At 35.5% G+C, this 18,232-nt stretch overlaps 1 protein-coding gene across 1 annotated transcript in view; it reads right to left on the bottom strand.

Moving 5' to 3' along the window:
- Positions 1–364: 364 nt before the first annotated feature.
- LOC148312577 (cell adhesion molecule Dscam1-like) overlaps positions 365–18,232 on the bottom strand; it is a 211,936-nt gene continuing 194,068 nt past the window's right edge. The window contains exons 4-10 of the mRNA XM_088276197.1: positions 16,374–16,569; positions 13,511–13,672; positions 11,144–11,275; positions 10,165–10,303; positions 2,486–2,661; positions 1,269–1,523; positions 365–432 (exon numbers count right to left, since the gene is read on the bottom strand). Of these exons, the coding sequence (XP_088132323.1) occupies positions 365–432; positions 1,269–1,523; positions 2,486–2,661; positions 10,165–10,303; positions 11,144–11,275; positions 13,511–13,672; positions 16,374–16,569 (1,128 nt within the window). The remainder of the gene's footprint in view (positions 433–1,268; positions 1,524–2,485; positions 2,662–10,164; positions 10,304–11,143; positions 11,276–13,510; positions 13,673–16,373; positions 16,570–18,232) is intronic.

Raw genomic sequence — 18,232 nt, 5'->3', positions numbered from 1 at the left:
TCAAAAACAGGCCACGAGAACTACTGCATTATCACCACTAGCAGCATATAAACAATAAATTTTAATAATTGCTTGAATGTATACAAAATGTGTGTGCGACCAATAGCCAGTTACGGAATTGAGACAAGAGCAGGTACTTTTAGAACAAAATCTCGACTTCGAACCTCTGAGATGAGAACTCTCCTATCTATAACCGGAAACACGTTGCGGATCATTGAAATCCGGAGCACGTGTTAGACGGAAGATATCGTGAGGTGGAGAAGATAACGAAGATGATACTGGAATGAGCATGTAAATAGAATGTCAGAAGACTGACGTCCACGTATCGCCCTTCAAGGAAACCCCGAAAGATGTAGACCCCTAGTTAGACCACCAAAAAGATGGAGAGATATCTGGCAGTTTTAGGTGGCAGCATATAGAGATTCTCAGGATCTATAGAAAGATGAAGAAGAAGAAAAAGAAGAATAATGTTGAATATGTCTTTCTTTTACAATTTTAAACAGAATGTCAGGAGACAGACGTCCACGTATCGCCCTTCAAGGAAACCCCGAAGGATGTAGACCCCCAGGAAGACCACCGAAAAGATGGAGAGATATCTGGCAGTTAACTTGCCAAGAGCAACAAGCGGAGGCTCAGACAGATCTTGAGAATCTATAGAAAGATGAAGAAGGAAGAAAAGTGTTAAGAATAATGTAAAAGTAGAAAAATAATAATAATAAGGAAGAATAATGTTAACAATAGAGCAAAGCAACATTTTGAGTGTGCCCATATACGTTTTTTTTCATTTCACCAACAGATGTCTCTAGTCATGTTCTAGTGATTCAAGAACAATGTTTCGAAATTGGATCATATACAATATATAGAACTTCCAAGAATTTGAGTAGTGTGGTTGTCAATAATGGGTAGAATTGCTCAATGTTACCCGTGTGTAAAGTGATCACTTCAACCAGCCTATGACGGTCGTCAGTCCCGTAAATGCCCAGACTTTCATATTCTTCTTTATCTTTGATGAGATGTCAATAAATGATAATGTCTGCTATACACAAAGGTTGTTCTTACTGGTAATTTTTTAGATATTTCGAGCGAGGAAGGCTAACACCTAATCAATTTATACACTTTTGCCACCAATGCCTGAAAGTCTTCTCGGCTATCGGCAAAAAGACAGCATCGTCAGCATATAATCAGTAAATTAAAATAATTGGTTTAATGTAAATAAGGAAAAATAAGAATAATATTAAGAAGTAAGAATAAGGTTGTGTGCGTCTCACCTCCTAGGCGCAGCTCGGCCGTCGCCTGCGCCTGGTCCCACTCGGACGTCGCGACGCACTGGTACATTCCGCGGTCGGCCTTGCCCACGGCGCGCAGCACGAGGCGCGCGGCGGGCCGGCCGGCGGGCAGCGCGCGCCCGTCGTGCAGCCAAGCCGCGCGCGCGCCGCTGTGCTCGCTCACGGCGCACGTGAAGGCCGCCTCGCGCCCCGCGTCCGCCGTCTGCAGCGCCGGCTGCACGTGCACCGTCAGCGGCGCTGCGGACAAAGGTGGAAGGAAAATTATACACTTGTTGCTTTATCACGTTCAGTTCCACCGAGAAATGTCACTACAAAACTTAGAGATTACAATTATCTGCAGATCATAATTATTATTAAACCATATCCGCTTCCTAGGTAGAGCATATGGAGTATACAAATTGTCTCCAGGCTTTTCTGTCAGCTACCAGCTCCCTTGCATCCTCTCAAGTTAGTTACGCGTCCCGAAGTTCTGACGACAACTGCCGACGAATTGTCAGCAGAGGTCGTCCTGATGCCTTGTAAAAGAGGCAAGCTTGATTAAGGCTCTCAGGAGGCATACGGAGTACATGGCCAAGCCAACTGAACATTATATTGTATTACATTAGTGTTCATTATATTATATTATATTATACTGTCAGAACCAAACACATTTATAAAATTAGACTCGATATACTTGTATTGCTTTGAACACATCAAAGAAACGACATTTGAAGCCATCGAGTCTCTTTCAAAACTGATGAAACTTTGCCATGTTGATTTTTTTCCCTCGCACTTAAGTTCAAAAATTTAAGAAACATGTTTCTTAATACAAACAAACACACCCCACCCCCACATACACACATCGAATAATTTGGACATTTCGTAGTCATACAGGAGAAAGTGACCAAGTGAATTTTTTTTACAAAAACGTAATAATTGACTATTTGATATCTTACAAGCTTAATATTGCCCTGAAAAATCCCAAAGTATTTTAAACGTGGAAGTATAATATATTGACTTATTAAAAATGACTAACTGCATTGATGTTTATTTTCTTGCCGAACAAAAGTGACTTAAATGGCCCTCCTGAACATTTTACGTTTCGTTAGTTGGTCACTTTCTCCTGTACGACTACGATATATTTATATATAAATATACAAATGATTCTATGCATGTACCAGCCTATGATCACGTGATATTAAAGTAGACACATCACTCACCTGCTACAGACAGAGTGACTTGGACAGTTTCCTCCCCGGCTGAGTTGTTGACCCAGCACAAGTATTTTCCCCTGTCTTCCAGTCTGATCTGTGAGATTCTCAGGAGACCTTCAGACACCATCACGCGGTCTGATGTCTCCAAGGCGGTCAACTGGTCGTGCTTCTCTTTGAACCATCTGGAGGAAGAAAAGATATATATATATATATATATATATATATATATATATATATATATATATATATATATATATATATATATATATATATATATATATATATATATATATATATATATATATATATATATATATATATATATATATATATATATATATATATATATATATATATATATATATATATATATATATATATATATATATATATATATATACATATATATATATATATATATATATATATATATATATATATATATATATATATATATATATATATATATATATATATATATATATATATATATATAATTTAAAAAAGAGAAATATATATGTTTTTTATTATTTACACAAATATTTCGATTTCATACTTTTTCTGTGAGCCTAAGCCGCTCATTATTAGAAATAGGTTTGAAATTGTGGTAGTAGGTTCGAACCGAGAAACTCTGGTACCTGAAGCGGAAGGCTCATCAAATTTCCTTCATATGTTAACGATCATGATAACACTGCGTTTATATGATGTAGCGCCCTATGCGCCATGGGGTGCGGATAAGGGTTTGAATTAACGAATTACTAAGAAAGTCTTACTAGTAATCAATTTAAACATCTTTGTTTCCAGCTCATGCATGATATTTTGAACCAGATGAGCCAATTAGTGGTATAATACAATAATGTGGTGTGTGTCGGGTTGTGGTCCCGTGATTAGTGTCGCGGACTCTGAAGTCAGAGTTTCTCGGTTCGAATCCACTCGACCACAATTTAATACCTATTTCGAATAATGAGCCGCTTAGGGTCACAGAAATAGTATGCAATAAAAATATTTGTGTAAATAATAAAAACACAAATATTTCTCTTTTTTTCTTAAAAAAAAGATATTTATAAATACTTTTTTACAAGTCAAATTTTAACGACCTTTTAAAAAAAGTATTTTACGTCACTGTCCTGTCTTCCTCCATTTCTCCTTTTCCATTCCTCTGTCCATATTTCCCGACTAAAGAACAAGTGCATTACTAAGCAATGGCTTACATAATGAACACTGACATTACGAAGTAAGAAGATAAGAAAAATATAATCTGCGAATCAGAAAATCCCATTACCATCGTTCGAGAGTTCCTCTTAGACATGGAAATATTCGAATCGAATTCCGCGGATGTTTTGTATTAAATTTTAAGGGCTCCTTCTCGGTTAAATTCTCTTTAAAGGGCTCATTCGTTAAAACAAAAGCTAGCGGAGCATCTCCATTTATATCATGCTTAGCGAGGAGTTGAAAAAGGGGGAATTCCTCAAACAAAGGGAACTTGACCCGATGTAAACTGAGAAGGAATTATTGAAAACCCAGTACATAAGTTCAAAGAAGATCTCTCCGACTATTGTCTGCCGTACGCCTTCCAGTTTAATACTGAATTTTAAACTAGTTTTGAAATATGGAGGGGAGGGTCCCATTGTAAATTTCAAATTTGAATAAAGGAATATCTTATTTAATTTTGGACCTAAATTTAAATATGACTTATTATACTTATATATCAATATCTCCTTAATGTACCTATTCAAGTAACGCTAGGGAGAACTGTCTTAAGCTTTTTCTCTAGCATTATTTTTTACAATAATAATTAAGATTATTTTTCAGCTGTCAAACATTGCATTAAAATACTCCTTATATATCCGTCGCGTCACATTTCTGTGTGTACTCTCAAATATACAATACAATACGCGCGACCGGCTGCGCAAGAATCAACACATGTGCGAGCACAATTTTATAAAAAATACATTAAAACCATATCTTCAATATATTTTATTGACTTCTCACCTTTCAATAACTATCTTCTTTTCAAAACAATTTTTCTTCGAAGTAATTTTAAGATTTTGAAAATAAAGGGTTATTGAAAGATAAGTAGTATTTTTTTTTCAATATACTCGTATATTAAAAAAAAACCTTTCCAATATTTTTTTCAAATTAACACGTCTGGCTTCTCGCGCAGACGTTCGCTTTCTGAATTTGTACGCTTGAAAACTCACATCAGGTAACCACAGAAAGGTAGGTCATGGATGCATTTGAGAGATTTTATGTTGAAAAAGCAGTCATTTAACGTTATTCATGAATACAAGCGAAATAATTTCCAGGAGACCATAAATGTCAGAAGGTGGTCTATATATTTATATAATCTCTAGTCACAAGGTTTTTTAAGCTCTCCAAAATAAGTTACCGCTTTCTTCGACGTGGTGTCGAGAGGATGAGTCGCGTTAATAATAAAAAAGACGGACAGTTTTTCTTTCAGTCTCGCGGTTGTCAGAATCCAAAATGATCACTCCGCCACATTCCCGTCACGTAGCTACAGGAAGGCCAAGCGATGGAGATCAGAAACTAGACATAATATCTTCTGTTTACTGCGATCCTGGGACCGACTTTACCGAGTTTGCCTCCTATGGCTCTAAATATTATGTTTACCCAACTCAAGATTTTGTACCTTGGAGGAATTTAACACATTAACTACCAAAAACCGACTAGTCGGCTTTTCGCTACACATCGTAAACGACTAAATACTGATTGGTCGTTTTTTTTAACCCTACGTACTAGAAATATATACTATATATTTATATATTTAAAAAAAAAATTTACTTTTGACCTGTAGATGAAAACGCCTGTTAGTTTTCGAAACTAGTCGCGTGTAATGAAATAAAACTTTTACCTGAAGTACTTGAAGACCTGAAGATGAAAGTTTAGCTTCCAAAACTAGTCGTCATAAAATAAACTCAAGTATTAAATTTTCTTTGATAATTTCATCATGTCTAACCACAAAGTAAATGCCGAAATAATAAGTAAAACATATGTGTATTTGTTAATTGCGTGTATTTTTTGATATTGGTACAAATATGCTTGGATTTTAAGGAAAGTCTTTCGAAAATTCGTCGGTAAACAAAGTGTTAAGATCCTTGTTTTCCACTTTGGGGCTTGGTAATGTAAATGTGCTCGGGGATGCTGTGAGGTTGATGACGTAATAAGGGTCCCGGGTGAAGAAAGTGATATTAAAATGCCGTTTCGAGGAACGCACTGATACCGTTGCCTCATTTATGATATTATATTACGGAAAGGGTAGCAAGGCCGCCTCAAGGGAAAATGTACAATGTACGCTTAAGTGGATCTTTGATTAGGATCGACACTTGACGTAACAACTTAAATTATTTAATATGATTAAAATAAAAAAATAATTAACCTTGGAATTCCAGTCTCCAATATGTATTAATATATTTGATTATTTATTTTTTATTTTATCACAGATTATATTGTAATAACGTTTTCACTAAGTTCTTCCGAGCCGAGGACACATTTTACAATATTTATTCATAAAATGACCTGACCACATCCAAGTATTTGAAATACTCGATCATATTTTCAAAATTTATTGGGTCTTATACTCCTTGTATTTCTATGTTCCACGTGTCCAAACCATCTCGACACACCGTTCTTAATTTTATCGATAATTTTTATCTCAGTTTTGCATTCATTCCTTATATCACCATTCAAACATGTATCATACATAGTTTTTCATTTGACATTAGTCAAGGAGATAGCATTTTGAATAGATTTAGTCTACTTTCATTCTTCTTCTGCTAACTCCATACTTCACTTCCATTAGGGTTGCAACCAGGACTCAGTTGTGTACTGCCAGTTAAGTTTTCAACGAAAAGGTTTTTATTTAATGTAACTGATGCACCATGTTTTAAATATATTATATCTTAATTATGCTTATGCCTTGAGATAATGAAAAGATTTTTTTAAATAAAAATACCTTATATTTTGTTTATTAAATGCATTGTAAACTTGTGTGGTATTTAAGTGGTATGGTAATATAAAGTGGTATTACACAAAGTAAACGATGAATAATAAAGAGAGTGTTAAATATGCCATATATCGTTAGTGTAACGGCAAAGGGGTATATTTGTTTCAGACCAAATTTTACAGGAGAGCAAAAATTAACCTGTGAAATTAAATAACTCATTTGTTTTATGTATTTTTATATAAACATATCTTAATAAAACTAAATAAGTATTGCAACTACAACTTTATCCTTTTGGCAGATTATGGAATTCACTATTTTTAGACATTTTGTGGAACAAACTTAGAAAATGAAAATTTTGACGGATATACCCCTTTGTCATTACACTACCGATATATCTCTCACTCCTTTCAAGATCGTCATAAATCAAAAATCGGCAATTTTCAGTTGTGCATGTTTTCGGAATGCCCAGAAAATGTACTATATTCCAGCAAAAGAGGCATATTTTTAACATAATATTTACCCGCTACAGGACAGAAAGTGTTGTTTTTACATTTTGAAGAAAAGGTATTGTTTATTTATTATTTTAAATATACAAATATTTTTCAAATGAAGATAAAACTTTCAGGTTTTACCTAAAACGATCTGTTACACAGTAAAAAGTTCAATAAGTGGCTTGATATTTATTTTTAATAAATTTTATATTATTTTTAATATTCTTTAAAAACGTTCTCCTAAAAAATCAAGTTTTTTGATTTATAACGTTCTTGAAAGGAGTGAGCGATATATATAAATGAATGACGTATTTTTGTAAGGCAATTTATTCGACAGACCGTCAGTTCTAGCATTTGCCTTCGTATTTTGATGTGTATTTTCACATGGTATGTATATATGTGTAGCCTAATATCTCATTTACCCCTTCCTCTGCGCACAGAATAGCCCGCTGGTGAATTTGTAGAGCATGTTGCCATCTCGGTGGATAGGAACAGACCCCGGGACGGAAATAAACCAGGCGAACGATTATTTAATTTGCTGGCATTTGTTGGAGGCAAGAGTACAACCCTTGCGGAACACCAGAGGCAATAAATCTTACCCTTCGCCTTTCGCTGAAATGTCGCAACAGATGTGCTTGGCTTGCACTAAACACTAACTTGCAGAGGCAAAAATATAGCTTAATGGCTCTTTGAGAGTTGTGCGAAGAATATACAACATGTATGTAAGAGATTAGCTAGCTTTTAACAAATGTATCACTTAAGGCACATCTGTTTCAATGAAACAATAATGAATCAATTGCTAAAAAAGCCATTCTTCACTAACAACACGCCGCTTCTGTGCAGGGAAAGGCAGAGAGAATAGAACGCAACATCACTCTGTGTTTGAGAACGATCTTCGGCTCTTCCACATTCATGCATCTCCTCATCCATATCAGCCGATTATTTAGACTCTTAACCCGACGACACCAAAATGTTTAGAATATTTCATCACGTCAAGTTTTCCTACATCTTCATTTCCTTCCAATTCCAACTACAGTTTCTTGACAATTTTTTGTCTAAGTATTCTTCCTTCACTTATACGATTTACACCCCCAAATCATGTCAAGACACCTTTCTTAATTTTATCCATAATACTTATCTCAGCCTTAGGCTAAGTATTTGACGTACAATGCAAAGTTTTCCTAGGTCTTCCTCTGCTCTTATTTCCTACTTTATTCGCCTTAAACTTGTAAAATCGTTCTCTTCTCACTCATTCGCTCATCATGTCCAAACCATCTCAACACATCTTTCTTAATTTTATTGATAATGCTTATCTTAGCCTTGCATTTCTTCCTTATTTCACCATTCCAACATCTTTTTGTATACATCGTTTTACCACACAATCGTCAGATAAATCGTATTCCAAGAAGCAAATAATGTATGCAAACAGATGTATACTTTAACATTTCTGTAAATTTTTATGTTATCCACTAACAGAAGCAGAGTAAGACCAAAGAGAACTTGGCATTTTCATAAATTTCAAATACTTGAAAGTGGTTAGGTCAGGAGTTGGAGTAATCGTCGAGTATGTATGTGAAGTTTTTTGTCCACCATTTTTCACCTTTTGTCCACCTCCGTAGTGTAATGGTCAGCCCGCTCGGCTGCCGTTCTGGACGTCCCGGGTTAAATTCCCAGGGGGGTCAAATAAATATAAATAAATATTTGTGATTTTTTCACTGTAATATTTATTCAATATTACCCTGGACTGGTACCTGAAGCGGAGGGCTAATCGCCTTTCCTTCATGTGTTTACGATCAAGTTAACACTGCGTTTATATGATGCAGTGCCCTATGCACCATTGGGGTGCAGATAAGGGTTAGAAGATGTATGTAGAGATGCATTTTTTCTCATTCTCTTTTTTTTTAATATTTTGAATGTGGAAAAGGCTAAGATTGTTTGCAAAGACAGATTAGTGTGGCGCTCTTTTTTCTCTGCCTACCCTGTTAATCAGTTAATCAGTTTAATTATTTTTGTTGGGGCAGGTTTAACGAGCGCTTGATCAAGTCACGCTACCAAGAGTTCAGAAGCCCCAGGGAGTGAACGTGAACCGCGTGAGAAGCGTATAATACAGCCGCCGTACAAGGGTGGCAATATTATACTACAAACAGAACGGAGATTGTGGGAATCAGTAGGCGGAGATTGGAATTCGGGATGTACGATCTGCTGCGCTTTAGTTCCTGTACATAATGGGAATACGCTCTCCAGACTTGATCTAACACTTGAGCGGGTCGGAAAATATCGGGAAAATCTTATATCGCAGATAAAGTAACGGCGTTTCAAAATGCGATACATCAAAAAAGTTGTTGGGCAATATATCCAAAATGAAAAAAGGTTTGTTGGATTGAATTTTACATTTATTTATGCACATGTTAATTCGTAACGCGTTTCGTCTTCTTAGGACATTGTCAAACACTCAGTGTTTGATGTCCTAAGAAGACGAAACGCGTCACGTATTAACCTATACATAAATAAATGTAGAATTCAATCCACTGGGCACTGCGTTGCATCGAAGGAGTTTTATTTTGATCGTTAATCGCATAGCAATGTGATTAGTCCTGCGCTTCTTATACTAGTCCAAGGTGATAGATATGAAACAATTGTAAGGGTGACAAAATATTGTATAAAGAATTAATACGTTCCTCATTCTTTAATTAGACTTTTTAAAAGATGTATATATGCCCTGTTGTAAGATTCCTTTCAAATGTTAGTTGTAATTTTAATAGTTGTGGAATTCATTTTAAATTCAAGTGTGTAAAATGTGTTGGAAATGAATTAAATGTTAAAAAAAAACTCATGTTACGGTATTGAACATTTAAATCGAAAAATTCAAAGCCAATCAATAAAATATTTTTTAATTTATTAATTGTTTCGGCATTTAGTTTGTGGTAAGACTTGACGAAATTGTAAAAAAAAAAACACTTGTTTTTTTACCACTTGAGTTTATTTTATTATGATAACTAGTTTCGGAAGCTTCTATCTTTAGGTCTAAATATAAACTAAGTTAATATATTCAATTTATATTTAGACCTAAAGATGGAAGCATAGTTTCCGAAACTAGTCGTCATAATAAAATAATCTCAAGTGGTAAAAAAACAAGTGTTTTTCTTTTACAATTTTAAAATATTTGATAGTTAAGCTATATAAGAGCATATAATGTAAGGTTAGGTTAGGTTTGGTTGACATAGACTCACCTATAAGTGGGCACCGGCCATCCCTGCGCAGCGCACGCTAGTATGACGTGCTCGCCGATAGCAACACGCCGCGTGCTGTGCTTTTCCACAGTCACACGGGGTTGGACGCTACCTTTGGGCTCTGTTATTATCACGTGGCCTGAAAACAACAAGTGACGTCATCGTTACTGAAAAAATCAGATATTCTTAATTAAACTTCTACTTAATATTTTCGTCTACTTCTACAATACAAACGATTCTTTTGGATCCATATATTGAATAATTTTTGTTTGACAAAATCAAAACCATTAAAAAAATCAGTTAGTATTGTACAATGCGAATAAGAACATCTGTTGTTCTTGAAACCAGTCTTGTTTGCATAAGTAATTCGAAATTGGTATAAAAAAGTCTAATTTATATCTGATATATCGTAAAACTTGAAAAATATCGTAAAACGCGTGAAAAAAACCTTTTATTAAATGTTTTTCTTAGATGTTTTGAGGCATATTTTATAAACTTTATAAAATAAAATTACTTGTTTTAACCACTTTTTATTGGTACTTTTCTTCAGTCAGTTTCGACAAAGACTTTATCATCATCAGGGTTTAAAAGTACATGTATAGTAGTATATGTTTAATGATCACAAGGTTCTTGTCGAAACCGGTTGCAGAAAAGTACCAATAAGAAGTGGTTAAAAACAAAATACATAGTTTTATTTTATTAAGCTTATTTATGATGAAATTATGCAATACGCAATACAATGTATGTCGAATGTCAACAAAGAGAAGCAAAGTCATTGAAAATACAAAAAAAACATCCAACCCGTATTTACTATAATGATATGATGCAGTGCTTTATGCACTATTGCAATAAATCAGAAATGGATTATTTATTTTTAATAAATATTTGTTTGTTATTTTTATTGAAGTTAAAAGCAATAATATCAAAAGTTTGTTTGAGCTTTAAAATGAAAGTTTCACGTTTCGCATGTTAATAATACCTGGATAAGCGCTTGTGTACGATTCTCCGGTAAGCTTATGGACGGTCCTGCAGGAGTAAGTATGGAAGCTTTCAGAAGGCTCTGCGGAATTAATATGAAGCTCTCCGCTGTTCAGGATAACGTACTTTCCATCTGGGAACGAATACATCATAATATAATATCAATAAACATTTTATTATTCAAGCTGTCTTAACTTGATATGAAACATCTATGGCTCTTTTTTTATCTGAAAGAAAATGGAAATAGGAGTATTCCAAGGCTTACAACCTGTCATTTTTCTGGCTTAAACAATCACTTAAAGCCAAACGTTAGTTTGTAAGTGTCACAAAAATACACCACAAACACCCAAACCAATTGAAAAAAATCTAAATTGGTTCATATATATAGAACTTCCAAAAATTTGAGTAGTGTGGTTGTCAATAATAGGTAGAATTGGTGAATGTTACACGTGTGTAAAGTGATCACTTAAACCAGCCTATGACGGTCGTCAGCCCCGTAAATGCCCAGACTTCCGTATTCTTCTTCATCTTTGATGAGATGTAAAAAAAATAATATGAAAATAACTCCTGTAATTGGAGATAATCCAGATTTTGTGGACAAGTATCTGGACACACTCAAAATGTTGAAAATAAATCTTTCTTTAATTTATTTTGAATCGTAGTAGAGCATCTATCCAACTAAGCCACGGCGCCTGTCAATTGTACTGTATTTTATAATAATAACAAAAAAAAATACGGCAAGGTGACTTTTATTATTGAAAATAATATTAACAAAAAATTAAGCGAATGTTGTTGGGAAAAAGAGAAAAGGAAGACCGAGGTAAACTTGATGATGATGTGTGTCAAATACTTTGATGCAATCAGGTCAAAAGTCGAAATAATCGGCGGGTATGTATGAGGAAGATGCATGAACGTGGAAGAGGCGAAAAATGTTTGCAAAGACAGAGTGGTGGGGCGTTCTATTCTCTCTGCCTACCCCTGCGGAGAAACGGCACGATGTTTAGTTAGTTAAATAAGATTTTTTTATATTTCCAAAATATAACATTTTTTTGAAGTAGATATATAACATTAAGCGCAGAGAAGGTAGAAAATATGCCACGTGTTTTGTTTCGAGCAAAAATGGTTACTTATATATCAACCAAAAAATATATTGGATATATTTTTTATGAATCGAATAATATAATACGTACGAAGTTCTTTTATGGGCACAATTAATAGTTCACTAGTCGCTCGATTGCCAATAAAAACGACAAACGCTCGCCCGAGGAAAAGTTTGCTAAACAATCTGTCAAGTTAATAGAATAAATGGTTTTAATTTGGCACCACGCCACTATTTATGTATTTCGCGGAAACCAAAGATGGACGACATCCAGAAACGGGGGGTTAGATCGGCCAATCAAGCGCGTAATGAAACTCTGGAAAGGATACAATAATCCGAGCGGTAAATGACGCGAATGATTTTACGCACTTGCGTGCTTGTATTATTGAATCGAGTGTCAAGGTCGCATTTTATGAAAAGGATCTAAAGTAGAATGTATATGAATAATGGTTGAGTAAGAAATGCGATGACATTTTCTGAATGTGCCTTAGGACCGTTCTGTGTCTGTTTGCTGTGCTGGTCGGGGTTGTGGAGGCTTCTGTGTACCGGACAACGTCGGGTTGGAATCGAACTAACTGACAGGCGCAATGGCGCAGTCAAGTAGACGCTCGACTGCGAAACTGGCGTTGCGGGTTTGATTCCCGCCGATTGCAAAATGAATTAAAAAATATCCATTTTCAATTTATCTGGGTGTTATAACGTATTTTTCACATATAATTTCTCTTTCCTAACTATCCTACAGCAGACAAGCCTCTAAAATAGAAGTTTTATCCTTTGAAAATGAAAAAAAAGGAACAAACCAACCACAAATCCTTTTCACTGCCTACATTGAAGCACTTTTTGAATCATGGTGGTGGTTTTACAAATTTGTATATTATTTTGAAAAACAAAAAGACTTTGGTTTTTGATCCACTCACATTTTTATTAACAAACTAGTTTCGGCAACAACCTGTTGCCCTCTTCCTGGGTTCAACATATATTTAACCCTGAAGAGGTCAACAACAAAGTCTTTTTATTTCTCAAAATAATATATATCAATATAATCCACAAAGTTAATGCTTTCAATATTGAAAACATTAAAAATTTGTATTATTTCGATTGGTAATGACAGGGACATTGAAAGCTTTGAAATGTAAATTAACAGTTAAATCGGGAAACAATTTTATTTCCTATTTTCTAATCATTTTATTTAATATAATTGCTTTGCAAAAGAGGTCTGTCAGAAAGCCTAGATGCTTCTATATCAGATCCGAAAATGCAGTCACTTACTTATATCAGAGCTGGGGTAGATGTTGATGGAGCCATCCTGGATCCAAGAGCTGATCATCACGAACTCGCTGACGTAGGAGGGCAGCTGGCAGCGCAACAAGGCGGAGTTCCCGCTGATGACGTACTCGTCGTAAACTTTCACCTCGTAACCTTCCTTGATCACTGTAAAAGAAAACTCATATAATTCTTCTTCTTCTGCTCGGTGCAGGCCTTGTGGCCTGTTTAAACCCCTTTCCTGTCCTATGTCGAATGTCATTCGACATCGACTTTATTCCGGTGAGTCCTATGTCGAATGTGATTCGACATCGACTTTATTCCGGTGAGTCCTATGTCGAATGTCATTCGACATTTTTTTTCTTCATCAGTTTAGTGTTAAAATACAAGCAAACATATTTTTTCTCACTCGTATTTAGTGTGCGGTAAACTGGGACGAGGATTCAATGATTTTTATAAACACTAGAATGTGAAACATTCTACCTGAGAATGATACAAAAAGTTTTTTTTGGGGGCTGGCTCGGTACCCGTAACTCGGATGTCCGGCTACCGGCATCAGTTACACTCGACCCGTGCGCATGTGAGCAGCACGGCTGTCCAAATTTAAAACACAGTAAGGGACATTTTTTGTAGTAGGTTTTTTTTGCATTTTTGGACTAAGTAGAGTCTACTTAGTCCATAAATGCAAAAAAAAAACTACTACAAAAAAATATCCCTTACTGTGTTTTTAATTTAGACAACCGAGCAGTGATGACGATTCTATCCACAATAGCCCACCTTGCATAGAAAAATGTTACGCTCAACGAAAAATTCCTGGAGGTAGGAAAGAAACCCGCTACATTTGCGTCACTTACGAAAGAAAGCCCGGCCTTTGCATCGGTGACTGTTTTCACTGATATCATACATTAGATGTCTATAAAATGTAATAATAAGAGACAAGATTGTATACATTCAAAATAAAAGTAAATTTTTAACACAAGTGTAGTTTTATTAAAAAAACCTAAAATGTATTATTTTACCCTGTAAATATATCGTGGACCTGATGGAATTTTTCAATTTTTTTTGGACCGGAAAGGGTTAAGAGGGATAAGCTTCCTACGATGTCGATTCCTAGCCGTCAATCTCTTTGGTGGTCTGCCCGAGATTCGTCTATACGAGGGTTGGCTGTGCAGTGAAATGTGGGGGAGTCTGGATAGTTCCTTTGTCTTCCCCACCTAACTCGCATATTTCTCTTATCCTGGTGTTCCTTAATCTATCTCATAGACTCTTGCTAGATATGCTCGTTTCATTTCTGACACTCTTAGCGCGTTTTTAGTTACTGTGGTGTCCGCTCTGCATTCGATCCAATTTGTCATCATTTATGACAATAATAATAATAATAAAACCCTTCTCCGTACCCCAATGGTGCATAAGGCACTGCTTCATATAAACGCAGTGTTATCTTGATCGTTTACACACGAAGGAAAGGTGATCAGCCCTCCGCTTCAGGTACCAGTCCAGGGTAATATTGAATAAATATTACAGTGAAAAAATCACTCATATTTATTTTTACCCCCCCCTGGGAATCGAACCCGGGACCTCCAGAACGGTAGCCGAGCGTGCTGACCATTACACTACGGAGGCGGACATATGACAATATGTCATGATATACCATATGTCTCATGTAATTAACACTATAAATTATAATTTTATACTACAGTTAATTGCCTTTGTAAGCCATTACTAGAACTTTTTCATATGTATAGAGACCTCCGACAAAAGTTGAATCGTTAAATGTATGGTACATATGTAGTTATAATTGGAAATTGTAATAAAAAACTTTACCCATTACTGTTACTCTAACTAAATTCACTCACGGGTAGGCAATTAACATATTTATTAAAATTATTAGTGGTTTGTCTAATTAGGCAAAGGAATATTATAGTTATTTTTTAAAAAACGCCGCCGCTTTTTAGTGTAATGGTCAGCACGCTCGGCTACCGTTCTGGAGGTCCCGGGTTCGATTCCCAAGGGGGGTTAGATAAATATAAGTGATTTTTTCACTGTAATATTTATTCAATACTACCCTGGACTGGTACCTGAAGTGGAGGGCTGATCACCTTTCCTTCATATGTGAACGATCAAGATAACACTGCGTTTATGTGACGCAGTGCCCTATGCACCATTGGGTTGCGGATAAGGGTTTATTATTATTATTATTACAAAACTACCTTTTCAACAAAGTTACAAAAAAGTAAATACATGTATATAAATTATCTAAATATAATAAGGTTACAGTGGTAATAATTGGGTATGTATGTTAGGTAAGATATAGGGGTTATGAAATCACATATTTATTTAGAAAAAAAAAATTTAGCACAAAAAGGTGATTTAAGCAGAAAAAATATTTACGTGGATTCAAAGAAAGTTGAGATCTGTCGAATACTGGGCCTAACAAATAGTCCTCTAATGTATATGTAGTCAATACGAAAAAAAATGTTTGAAAAAAAATTCCTTGTCAAAATGTAAAATACATATGGGCGTATACACTGATTCTAAACATTGAGCACATCAGACGGATTAAGTTTCACATTCGGTACTTGATAATGATCTGAATCCATCGAAACATGCGTCATAATAGACTGAAAGAAAAAATGGTATTCTACAAGCAAAATTTACATTTGACCTTAAGTAAATTTCACACGTGCAATTTTTCTCCTTCTTTATCCCTTGTCTGCGCCCAATGGTGCATAGGACACTGCATTAATGTCATCATACCATCTCTGTTGGGGTCTTCCAACACCTCTTTTGTTCTTCCAAGGTCTCCATCGTAGAGTTCTTGGGAAAAAGTTATTTTTATTTGGAAAAAGAGATATATTTTTTATCTTACCAGCTCTGACATGCACTTCTCTGGAGACGATGGTCCCGAGCTGGCTGCTCAGCCTGCATCGGTAGCTGGCGTGGTGGATGTCTCTCCTCAGGCGGTCGGCGGGGAACGCAGCGAAGTAGAGAGTCCCGTTGGGGAGAATCTCCCTCAGCCCACGGATGACCGTTATAGCGGACCCGTCTGCCATCACCCATTCCACCTGCGGGGAGAAATATTAGGTGGGTTGAAAGACGAATGTCAAGAATGAGATAGATACGAGTATATAAACTATTGATGCAGAAGTATTAGTTCATCAATGAGATAAGTCAACCTAAACATGTATTTATCGACCCTTTTGGCTTTTGTCGACTGATTGTTCATAGGTGTACTGTGTACATTTGTCCAAAGTCTAAAGATCACACCGCTTTCCCGCAGGGATAGGTGGAGAGGATCGAACGCTCCACCAGGCGCCGTGGCGTAGTCGAATAGACTCTCGACTGCGAAACTGACGTTGAGGGTTCGATTCCCACCATCCACAAAATGGATTCAATACAAATGTATTTATTTTCAATTAGTCTGAGTGTTTGTAATATATTATTCATATCTACTTTCCCTTTTCTAAAACTAGTACCGTAGAACGAGGCCACTTGAACTTTGATGTGTTACTTGAGCCCAGTACAAAAAAATATTTAGATCGTGGAAGTATCGATCGAAGTATCGTGACAATAAATGTCACCTGTCAGGGAAACAATGAATTATGTCGGTACGTTCATTATTGTAGACCAAATACAGATTTAATTTTTTTTGTACTGGGCTCAAGTAACACGTCAAAGTTCAAGTAGCCCCGTTCTACGGTACTAGTTTAGGAAAGGGAAAGTAGATATGAAAAATATATTACAAATATCCAGACTACTTGAAAATAAATACATGTGAATTAAATCCATTTTACGGATGGAATCGAGCCCTCAACGTCAGTTTCACAGTCGAGAGTCTATTCGACTACGCCACGGCGCCTGTCTATTACACTACAAAGTGAAAAATCACTGGGAATCGTACCCGGTACCTCTATTAAGGTAGTCAAACGTAATAACACCACACTTTTATTAAAAACGTTAAATTTCACTTCAACATTTATCGCTTTATATAACAGAGGTGAATGTAAAAATAAAATATTGGATAACGTATTCTCGGTAAATTAAATTTCATATGTACATTACAACTGGCCATATTTCAGGAAATATGATACTGCTGAAATATGCGAGCTTTATTCGAACAAATGGTAATTCATTTCAGAATTTCAGCGATTATGCAGCCTAAAAACTGGGTCATGTACCGCCATTATGAAATTTAAACAAGGCTTTCATATAATAAAAAACTCCTTGCCCAAGAGCGGTATCTGCGAAAAATCATTTTTAATTTTATCTTGTCATTGGATTCGGTATTGAATTTTCTTGTAAGAAGATAGATTGGACGCAGCTGAAATGCGATCTCTCAAACTAATGTGCGACAAAACGGTGTAATATAGATGCTTGAATGGTGAAATTCGAATAGAATTCAAGGCTAAGATAAGCATTATATATTTTCAATTTAAGTTTTATTTGGTAAATACCACTTAGTCTCAAAATCTATTGTGACACGTGTTTCGATGCATTACGCATCATTTTCAAACACCGTATAATATATAAAATTATATGTAATGCATCGGAACACGTGTCATATTAGATTTCAAGAAAAAGAGGCACTAACCAAGTAAAACACAATTCAAAGAGTCAAAGCTGGATAAATTAATGAAAAAATAAGCAAAGTCGTCAAAATTAAGAGAGGTGTGTAGAGATGATTTGGAAACGTGGAACGAATAAGAAAGGAAATAATGATAAAAAATA

Source organism: Brachycentrus maculatus, unplaced genomic scaffold (genome assembly GCF_059751285.1).
Source record: "Brachycentrus maculatus isolate JH-2025_06_01 unplaced genomic scaffold, ASM5975128v1 h1tg000038l, whole genome shotgun sequence".
Lineage (NCBI taxonomy): Eukaryota > Metazoa > Arthropoda > Insecta > Trichoptera > Brachycentridae > Brachycentrus > Brachycentrus maculatus.
The sequence above is the reverse complement of the archived record's forward strand: the minus strand, read 5'-3'. Positions and strand labels throughout refer to the sequence as shown.